At 47.6% G+C, this 11,657-nt stretch overlaps 1 protein-coding gene across 1 annotated transcript; it reads left to right on the top strand.

The window, feature by feature from the left end:
• Positions 1-326: 326 nt before the first annotated feature.
• Positions 327-608, top strand: F5147DRAFT_565960 (uncharacterized protein; the record flags this gene model as incomplete). Its single annotated transcript, XM_041430777.1, has 1 exon — positions 327-608. A coding segment is annotated over one exon (282 nt), but the record flags the coding sequence as incomplete, so codon positions are not given.
• Between the last annotated feature and the right edge of the window lie 11,049 nt (positions 609-11,657).

The raw sequence follows: 11,657 nt of genomic DNA, 5'->3' as shown, positions 1-11,657 counted from the left end.
CCTCTTGCAGGGCCTTCAAGTCAGGCACTTACATTTGATGATGTAAGTTCATGTTTAGTTATCTGCATGTATCTGTAATAATTTCTTTTAGGACGCACCTATTGCAGGCCAGGCACTTCCGCCCACCCCATCCCCACCTGTTGTTTCAAAACGTTCGGGGCATGCTATCCGCATGCCTCGACTGGTTCGACGACTACCTTCCTGGCTCGGATATACCCTTGGCACACATGCCAAAGTAGCCCATACATCACCAATCTCCTCCACGACCTCTATCGCAGCCTTCTGATGAAGGTTTGCCATCTATCGACCAACCATTGGCTGACTTATTCGAGACAGAGCCCGATTCTATGGGACTATATCGAATCTACCCGACACACCCCACATCTATTCCCCCCAACGACTCATCTCTCATCAGTCGCACAGATGCACCAACACTAGAAGGAGAACAGGTGACAGAGTCATCCAACACACATGCATCTACAGGATTCGCTCCTCCTGATGTGGATAATGATCATATTTTTGATCCATTTACTAATCCAATGTGTGGATTGATGATGACTTGGCGCTATACTGGAACCAATGAGAAGTCTGATGCCAAAGTTAACTGACTAGCTTGCTTCCATCAGCACCCAAACTTCACGCTGGAGGATATCCCTGGCTTCAATTGTGCTTGCGAGTCCAAACTAATGGACACATACCTGCAAGACAGGACAAATCTGCTGCGAGAAGAATTTGGCTGGCGTCAGTCAACAGTCAAAATACGCCTCCCAAAAGAATACCAAAAATGGCCATCCGAGAAACACGCACCAGAACTCGAGGTGCCAGGCATTTATCACCACTCACTCACATTAATCATCTGCTTGACATTCAAGGACAACATTTCAAAAACATTTCACATGACGCCCTATTCAGAGTACTGGAAGGTCTCCGACACAAAGACTGTCCGAGTCTTTTCTGAAGCTTACTCCTCTCCTATGATGCTTAACGCCTATGCTGAGATCAATGCTATTCCCCATGAAGCAGATGATGATCTTGAACGTGTACTAGCACCTCTCATGATGTGGTCTGACGCGACTCATCTTGTGAGTTTTGGAGATGCTTCATTGTGGCCATTCTACATGTACTTTGGCAACCAGTCCAAGTATACACGAGGGAAGCCAACATCATCTGCATGTCACCATGTGGCCTACATTCCCTCAGTATGTTCTATCTTAATGACAATTTGTATGATCATTGATATAAGATATATGTACTGTAGCTTCCTGATAATCTCCAAGACATATATGTTGACATCTTCAACAAAGGCACAATGGACCAGGTCCATACATTTCTCAAATGTGAACTCGTTCAAGCGATCTGGCAGCTGTTACTTGATGGGGACTTCATGCATGCATATGAGCATGTAATAGTCATTGATTGTAGCAACGGAATTACACGTTGTGTTTTCCCTCAATTTTTCTCATATTCTGCAGATTATCCAGAGAAGTAAGTCTATTTGTTTTCTTCAATCATTTTTTTGCATGCTTACTAGCTTCTTGTAGGGTTCTTCTTGCGACCATCAAGTTTTTGGGCCAGTGTCTGTGCCTACATTGTCTCATCAAGAAATCCGATGTTCCCGACATGGGAACCAAGCTTGACATGAAGCACTGTGAGACTAGGCAGCGTGTAGACAATGAACATCGACATTATCGTATAGAAGATGCTCGAAGGCTTATTTTTCAGTCGGGTGCACCTGTTGATGGTACTCGCATCAAAAATCTTCTCAATGGTGAATCTTATGTCCCTATCCGTGTGAGTATTGATCTTTTTCTGGTGTTTTGAGACTGATGCCTAATAAATTGAAACAGAATGCATTCTCAGTTCAGTTGGGACCATTTGACTTCAATGTCTTCATCATGTTCGTGATTGATCTTCTACATGAATTTGAACTTGGCATTTGGAAGCATATTTTCATTCACCTCTTGTGCATTCTCCATGCTCAAGGTGGTAGAGTAATTCAAGATTTGAATGAGCGGTGAGTAATCACATTACTAATGAGTTCACCAATCTAACTGTGTCTGAAGCTATCGGATGATCCCCACTTTTGGCTGCAGCACTATTCGACGATTTCATACAAATGCCTCAGCTATGAAGTGACTAGCAGCTCGAGATTTCGAAGATCTTCTTCAGGTAATCTGACAGATTTGTTTGTATCTCGCATTTCTGATATTATGGACTGCTAGTGTGCTCTTCCTGTCTTTGAGGGTCTGCTACCCGGAGTTCATGATTTGATGGTCTTGGACCTACTTTTCGACTTAGCCACTTGGCATGCACACCAACAATACACTTTCCCTCTTCGACCACGCTACCATTACTCTTGGGAAGACAGTTCGACAATTCCAGAATAGTACCTGTGAGCATTACCACACTACTGAACTTCCCCAGGAGTATGCTACATGAGGACAGCATGAAGCTGCTCTGAGTGCCAAGCAAGGTCAATCTTCCAAGCAAAAAGGGAAGGGGCGGTCATCTGGTCCAAAGGTCAAGAAACTTAATCTTCAAACTTACAAATATCATGCGCTCGGAGATTACCCCAACACGATCCGACTGATGGGGACTGTTACAAGTAACATTGGTCATGTGGCCCCCCTATCATTTTCCCTTCATCCTCGCCCTCACCATCTACCGGCTCATCCTCCTTTACCGACTTTCCATTGACTGGATCCTCGGGACCGTTCCCGTCCCTCGCATCGCCCGCCTCTATGCACGTGCATGCACGTTGCCCCCCTGATTCGACCACCAACGTGGTCCCACACCTATGACTCGGTCTGACTCGTGCCACCAATGTGGCTTTCCTCTTTCTGTTCCTTCTGACTGCGGATTCCCGCACGTTGTATTCTTACCGTTGGTCCGTTCCAATGTTTCTCGGTCTCATTCCACATTCGACCACCCATCACTAATCCGGCTCTGTTGCCAACGCACTTATACCATTCTCGTTTCCCCTTTACCCTTACCTACTGCGCGGTAGCCTTGCCCTTAACCCTCTCCACTTAGTATAAGTAGTCAGTCACCCTGTACTAGATTCTCTAACTTGAATCTACTCAATCTTCCCTGGAACATACTTCCCTCTGAATGCCCCTTTGGCTTCAGTCTCTAGTATCTTTTCTTAGTTGCTCATCGCGACTAAGTCTACCTCGATCGACCTCATCGTTCGGACAAGACTGTCCTTACCTTGAGCGACTTCAAAGACATCCGTCTTAGAAGTCAAGTGACACACGCGTACTGTGATCACTGCCGACTCGCCGTCGCCAGTCTCACTTGCTATACCGGATCCTTCCGGTTACATCACGAACGTTAGCGGACGACGCCCCTCTTAGGGCTCCGCCTAACAGATCTATTTGAGTGCGTAACAGGGACAACCAATAACTACTCAACACAACCAGTGAGTGTTGCAATCAATTGTCGAGTTAGTACTCACTAGCATTCTCATAGGGCAAATTGCAGCATCGACGTGCTAAATGCTGGTATCCCAGGACACCAAAGAACAAGAAGACACTGCTAAAGAATATGGTCGTTCAAGAGGCACGAACTCATTTGATCGTGAAGATCAATGCTCAAGTGGACAAGGTCATTGCTGTATGCTTGGGGCAGTCACAACAACAACAACAACAAACATCCCCCTCTGATCACTATCACATCTCGAAATATCCCAGGGCATCACACAACCTTACTGGCTGGTTGAGCAATCTTGAAGACAATGATCCTGCTAAAATGGTCTATTTTTTGTGTACATGCTTCTATATGTATTAATGCTATTCCTTCAGAACTTCATCCCCCGACTCAAGGATCATCTCCTTGCTCGTCTCCGAGGTATTGAATATTCAGGTGATGAAGACGACTTTTCCAATTCAGACCGAGACCTCATTATCCTGGCAAACAATAAGATTCACGAGCATAGTATTTTACAGATCAATTACACAACCTACGATCTAAGAAGGGAACAGGATTGTATTAACCCTCGAACTTGGGCAGATTTAATGGTTCTCTCACATGAGAATGACAAGGAAAAGCATCCTTATTGGTATGCTCAACTAATCTGCATATTTCACGTGGATGTTTGGTACTATGGTGGTGATAATGCACCTTCAACCTCGAGGCGTATGGATGTTCTTTTCGTGCGCTGGTTTGGACGGGATGTGACCTTTCTGGCTGGTTTCACCAACAAACACCTGCATCACATTGGTTTTATTACCAATGACACCAGTAATCCAGACATCGATTCTGGCTGCTTTGGCTTCATCGATCCTGATCAGGTGATTTGTGGAGTGCATTTGATTCCTGCCTATGCATACAAACACACAAATCAGTATCTAGGACCTTCCTTTGTTCGATGTGAAGAAGAGGCTGATGATGACTGGCGATATTTCTATGTCAACATGTAAGTCAGGTGTTTTATTCTCAGGACAATATCTCACCTCGATTAATAGATTTGTAGACTGTGATATGTTTATGCGCTTTCATGGCAGCGGGATCGGTCATAAAATTACCCGAGAATGGGATGAATTCCTGCAGCGTGATGGCGCACCTGATCAACAGGATGCTGCAGCAAGTGACGATGAAGATCTTGATATAGAGGATGCCGAGGGAGATTGTTAAGAACATGCTCAAGGGTTGGATCCGAAGGGCTTGGCTTCAGCTCATGCGCTGCGCCCCTTACCCGAGTTCGTGCCCCTAACTTCCGAGGGCTGTTGGACGATGTCTGAAGGTTGTTGGACGAGTCCAGAGTCTGATGTCCGATGCACGGGAATTCTGGCAGACATTCAGGAACGAAGGATAAGACTAATCCGGACGATGTCCAAACTAGAAAGGAAACAGCGGAGGACTACCAGAGGTAGAGGTGGAGGTGAGAAGTCTATAGGAATCGATCCTAAGACTAGCAGAGGACGACGAGAGGAGAAACTCAAGTCGGACGGAGAAGAGAATGAGCAGAGTCTAAGATAATATTCGAACTGAGGAAGTACAAAGATTCTACAGGGTTTATATACTACTGAGGACTTAACGGAGAGTCAGTCTGTGCAGTCCGAAGCTATGCGAGGCTGTGGACAGAGCGTATAGAAAAGTCAAACACTAGTCTATCGGAAAATAGTAAATGAAGACAGAGATGAAGACATAGGAAAATAAAGGCAGAAATAAAACGAGGTACGGAAAATGAGTATAGTCTAACTGGAGAAGGAACGTACAAAGGGATTAGGCACAGAAGATAGACGCGGGTTGGATCCGGACGATAGATAGAAGTCGGCCGGATCCGGAAGTCCAGAAATGATGTGTGTGATTGGTCCGGGTCCGGAATGCGGGATATGACAGTATCCCCCCCTTAGGGCCGAGCCCATGAGGCTTCTGATCTGGAAGTCCGGACTGGACTTCTATGAATGCGGGATGATGGGCAGAGCTCGTAAAAATAGAACTGGACATATAAGTAGGCCGGGGCACCCATGAGACGTCTAAAACTTTCCCCCTAACTCCAATTACTGTTTCAACATGTCTAACTCCACTTCCGGCAACTCAAAGTCCACCTGGCAACTTCTACAAGAGAGGCAGGCAGAAATGGCAGACAAAATCGCGCAACTTGAGGCGGACACTCGGAGAGAGGTGGAGGAAGAGGAGCGCAAGCGCAAGGAAGCAGAAGAGGAGCGGAAGCGGATGGAGGAACAGAAGTGGAAGGATATCGAGGAGACTCGGAAAAGGTTGGCTGAGCGTGAGCAGGAGCATTTGGCAAAGGCTAGGATGGGCAACACGTCGGAGGTGAGTTGGATGAGGTTTTTTGTGTTTTTCCGGAGTTTTAACAAAATGTTAGTCCTCTGGTCTGGCAGATCCGGAGGTCGCGTGCGAGATGTGCGTCCTTAGGTGCAAGATTTGCACCTGGGCAGCAGCGTCTAAGACACCTAGGGTGAGTCTTCTGTTTTGTCCAGATCCGGATGATTACTGATGATTCTGAAAGATCCGGACTTGTGACCAGTGCCACGCATCCAAGGAAAAGTGCGTTGGCGGAAATCCGCCTGTCAAGGCACCGGCCGGCAAAGGCAAAGGCAAGAAACGCGCACATCTGGAGGGATCTCTGAGCCCCAAAGGCAAAGGCAAAAGGCGTCAGCGGAGTCCAGAGGACATCGACGATGACGTGGAAATAGTGTCCAATCCCCGGACGGTCATTGGGGAAGATCAAGACTGGGCGGAGTACGATGACCAGGCCTGGGTCGCAGCCACCAACAACATTGTGGCGGAACTGGCCCGGACCAATGGGCTGATGGAGAGAAGTGTTGCAGTGGCGGAAGGAAGTAGGGCTGCGATGGACCAGGTGAGTGAAAACATGCTCTGGTTCATGGAGGAGCAGAGGGTGTTCCAGGGTCTCTTCATGGAGAGTCTGAGGAACGGTTTCCGGATGCATGTGGAAGATGCTCTGGAGGAGGAAAATGGGGAGGAGGCGGAAAAGGAGGCCGGCGGATCTGGCGGAGACATGGAGATGGACTCTTAGGTTGTCGGATCCAAAGTCCGGATGTTGGACACCTAAATAATGTACATATATGCATGTCTTTCCTTACTCATTGCTAGAAGTTGGTCCCGGCTTATCCGGATATGCCGAGTGGAAATCCGATAGAAGTTCCGGCACATTTCCGAGTTTGGTTGCGAGTATCCAGGAAGTTTCTTTGTCTGTTCCCTCGTATCCAGCCCAACATACTAAGTATAGGAGTTGGCAATGACGTCTCCGGCGGTCGATCTTGGAGTCCAGAATTTCGGAGATTTCGTATTCTGGTTCTCTGTCGACTAATACCAGAGGCGGAGGAGGTTGGATGCGATTCGGAATGGTGTTAGGAGTTGCGGGTTCTAACTGAGAGACATGGAATACAGGGTGCACGGATCACATAGCATCCGGAAGACAGATGGTGAAGGAATGAGTGCTGGGATGAGCGATGATGTCGAATGGACTGAGATTCTTTTCTGAGAGCTTCTTTGATGGTTGGGTCGAGCGGAAATATTTTGCTTTAACAAAGACCTGATCTCCGACTTTGAAGTCCAGAGCGGGTTTCCGTCTAGCGTCCGCGGGTCCTTGATATCGTGCTTGGGCATGGGACATTTCTTCTCGGAGGAATTGGTGAAGCTCATCTAAATCTATAGCATAATCCCGGGCACAGGCGGAGGAAAGATCACGTTCCGGATGTATGGAAATGTTCAGGTGATAGCCCTTATTGGCGAAGAATGGTGAAACTCCGGTGGTAGCACTCAGAGCATTGTTGTATGCAAACTCAGCCAAGGGTAACAGTTCCGACCAATTATCCTGCTGATAGTTGCAGTAGATCCGGAGGTATTGTTCTAGGGTTTGGTTAGCTCGCTTGGTTTGTCCGTCACCTTCTGGATGATATCCAGAAGTGAAGTGGAGGATCATGTCAAGTGCTTTTCTGAGCGACCAGAAGAAGTGGGAAACGAATTCCGTACTGCGGTCGGAAGTAACATGAGACGGAACTCTGTGCTTGGAAAACACATGGAGAAGGAATAACCGGGCGAGGTCCGGAGAGGTGATGGTGTCGTAGGTTGGGATGAATATGGATTGTTTGGATAGTTGATCTATGACTACCAGGATGGCGGTGAAACCGGAGGAATCGGGGAGTTGTTCAATGAAGTCCATGGATATAGAATTCCACGGCTTCTCGGGGATGGGGAGTTGTTTCAATAGTCCGTATGGTTTGTGTCTCGGAACTTTGGCTCGGGCGCAGGTTGTACAAGACTTGACATAGTCCTTGACATATGCGCGGATTCCAGGCCAAGTATATTCCCGACGGATAATTTCCAGGGTCCAGTTCTGACCGAAATGTCCAGATAGGGGGTGGTCGTGCATATTCCGGAGTACTTGGAGACAGAGGTCATTGGATTCTGGAACATATATACAGTTGTCACAACGGAGGAAACCACTTTCATCCACTGTCCATCTTGGGTCCGACGGATCCAGAAGATGACTGGAAGCGATAGGGTCATGGGGGAGGGCGGACAGAATGTCCTTATGAAGTTGCTCGACATCCATTAGTACAGCTGCCTGGAGCACTGGAATTGCTAGGTGTGATGCCCGGAGGGACAAAGCGAGCTGTTCTGTGGTAAATATCGGCCGGAGGTTGTGTGGATTAACTTGAGCATAGTCCTTATCTCCCTCTTTGGGGTAGACATCCCAACGTCTAGTTAGGCAGTCGGGCTTAGCTCTGAGTTTTCCGGGTCGGAAACAGATAATGAGGTTGAACTGATGGAGGTATTCCGACCAGCGAGCCTGGTGGCAGGTGAGGAGTTTTGTGGTAGCGAAGTACTCAAGGTTCTTGTGGTCTGTGACAACGTCTATCAGCTCGGCAGAGCCTTTAAGGTAGTGTCGCGAGGACCAGAAAGCTTTGTAGATAGCTAAAAGTTCCTTATCATGGGTATCGTAATTGAGTTCCAGAGCCAAAAGGGTTCGGGAGTAAAAGGCTACTGGGTGGAGCTCCTGGTCCGGACATACTATAGACAGTATTCCGGCAATAGCATAGTCAGAAGCGTCCGTCTCAACGACAATAGGAACATCCAGCATCCAGTGCGTAAGCACCGGAGTGGTAGTGAAGGCTTTCTTGAGAGTTTCGAAAGATTTCCGGCAATCCTCGGAGAAATTCCAGGGAGCATCCTTGCGAGTGAGCCGCGTAAGTGGAACTACAATATCCGAGTAGTTAAAGATGAAGTGACGATAGAAATTGGCGAATCCGAGGAACAATTGAATATCCTTAACTTTCTGGGGTTCCGGCCAGTCACAGATAGTCTGGACTTTGTCAGAAGACATGGTAAGGCCGGCTGGAGATAGGAGGTAGCCGAGGTATTCTATGGAGTCGGAATGGAATTCGCACTTCTCTGGTTTAGCATATAGGCGATGCTTCCGGAGGCGTCGGAGAACTTCAAGGACGTGTTGTTTGTGAGATGCAAGGTCTGCGGAATAAATGAGGATGTCGTCGAGGTACACAATAATGCATATGTCAAGCATATCGGCAAAGATGGTGTTGACAAAGCGCTGGAAAGCCGCCGGAGCATTGGTGAGACCCTCAGGCATAACCAACCATTCATAGGAGCCATAGCGTGTTCGGAAAGCAGTTTTCCACTCATCTCCTTCCACCATCCGGACTAGATGGTAAGCGGACCAGAGGTTGATTTTAGTGTAAACTTTAGCGTGGCTCAGAGAATCAAGAAGGTCAGAGATGAGGGGAAGAGGGTAGTGGTCTTTCTTTGTGATTTTATTGAGTCCTCAGAAATCTACGCAGAGGCATAGGGAGCCGTCCTTCTTCTTGACAAACAGGACAGGGGCTCTGTGCGGAGAGGACAAGGAACAAAGGAGTCCGGTCGCAATATTCTCATCAAGGAATTTGCGAAGAGCTACAAGCTCAACCGGAGAAAGGGAATAGATGGTGCCAAGGGGTGGAGCCGCTCCTTCCTCCAAACCGATCTTAAGATTGTAGGGATGATGGGGAGGGAGCTGTCCAGCTTTGGATTTATCAAAGACATCCGTGTACTCATGATATTCTGAAGGGATTCCAGATAGGTTCGGAGGTTCGGAGGAGAGTGTAGTGGAGCGGAGATTGACACCGGATGGACAAACAAAAATACTGAACTGGACTGATCCCTCTAATTTACAGGCCCAGCAAAAGGCAACTGCATTGATTAGGGAAATATTGGGAACAGTGTTATCAGTGGAGGGACTCGGTGAGGTTATGGAAGGGATTTCTGCTGGAGGCGGCGGAAGTGAGGTTGGAGGGGGTGAAGGCACTCCATGAGGAATCGGACAGAAATTGATGCTGCCCTTTACCCAGTCAATCAACGGATTGTGTCAGGTGAGCCAGCTATATCCTAGAATGATGGAACAGGATGAGTCTAACGGAGTAACATAAAATGTTTCAGAGGTAACCATGCCGGTCGGAAACTGGATCGGTAAATCTACTGCCTCAGTAATAGTGGCATTAGAAGTACCATCAAACAGATGGAGCAGAAGTGGAGAGATTGCATAGGTCGGAATGTTATTTTCTCGGATTAGTTTGGTTTCTACAAAACCATGGGAAGAACCACAATCTACTAGAGCCGGGAACAGAGAGATATCAGGAAAAGTAGAGATGGAAACATTTGGCATAAGCGAGTTCAGATTGGAAAGAGAAACAGCATTGAGACATAGCTCCATTGCACGGGTTGAGTCAATGCAACCCTCATCCCGCTGTCTTGTTACTTAAGTGTCACGGTCATGGTCACTCTACGTATTCCATGGCCATTCTACCTAACTCACAGTCACTTTACGACACCAGCGTTGCGCCGATGTACTCCGTTCCATGCGGAACAGCTCGTTCGGATATTTACAGACTTACTATTTCTCTGACGTGTTTACTATACCTGGTCTCAGTCATATGTTTCACCTTACATTATCACATTCTAGATACTTATATGTGCTCGGAGCTTTGTACCGTTCTCTTTGTCAAATCAATGCCAGTTCCTGGCCTCTCTCTACTCTCACGCCTCGTCTGTTTCCTCCGCTCGTTGAGCGCCTGTTACAGTTTGATTCGACCACAAACTCATCAACTTGACTCTCGAAACTCCTGAAAAAAAAAATCGTATATTTCATTGATCTATTCTACTAACATGTCTGATCCCAATAGCTCGAACCCGGACATGGAAAACTCACTCCCGTCACAGTCCACCTTCGTCCCAACATTAGAAAACTTCCACAAAGTCCTGCAAGCTATCATGGCACTGGGACAAAGCTCGTTCTGTCTGGACAAGAATCAGCGCACCATCGGGCGCGCTCTTGAGGACATTACTGACAAGATAGCTGCCCTCAGGTTCCCCACTATGCCTCATAGCGCTGCAGGACACCACAGCTCTTCAGAATCAGCCGTCCCGCGGGGTGTTGCTAAATTTTGGGAGCTGCGCCTCTTCAAAGGCAACACTACTGAAGTTGATGCCTTCGTAGACGAAGTACTCAGTGCAGTAGAGCTCTCACGCTCGTCCCTACCCACTGATATGGACAAGGCCCTATACTTGTCCACATACCTCGACAACAGCTCACCACACTCTTGGTTCACGGCGATTCACCAAACCAACAAGGATTTACTTCACGATTTTGACGCACTGATTGAAAATTTTAGACAGCATTTCAGTGATCCTGATATGGAGGGCATGGCCCTTCATAAGATCGAAAACCTCCGCCAAACCGGAAGCTGCACTAGCTACACGTCCAAATTCCGTGTACTGCTGGTCTACGTCAACTTCAACACCTCAACCATGATCCAGAAGTATTATGACAGTCTGAAGGACAAGGTAAAGGACTTACTACTAACTGTTCACAATCCTCCCGACAGTTTCGACGGTTACGTTGACCTCACCATTGCCATTGACAATCGACTTCACCATTGAGAGGTTGAACGGAAAACGGCAAAGAAGGTTGCGCCCCGCCAGCACTCCACTGCAGACACTAACACGCAGCACCACACCACAGCAAGACCATGAGCCTCCACATCACTCCCTCCTGGGGTACCAATGGAGATCAATGCCACCAAAACCGTGCCTTGCCAACCTCTCACAAAAGAGGAACACAACCGTCATTTCGCCCAAGGCCTCTGCTTGTATTGCGGAGGTGCTGAGCA

The sequence above is a fragment of the Suillus discolor genome (assembly GCF_016758755.1).
Source record: "Suillus discolor strain FC423 chromosome Unknown F5147scaffold_4, whole genome shotgun sequence".
Taxonomy (NCBI): Eukaryota; Fungi; Basidiomycota; class Agaricomycetes; order Boletales; family Suillaceae; genus Suillus; species Suillus discolor.
The sequence above is the reverse complement of the archived record's forward strand: the minus strand, read 5'-3'. Positions and strand labels throughout refer to the sequence as shown.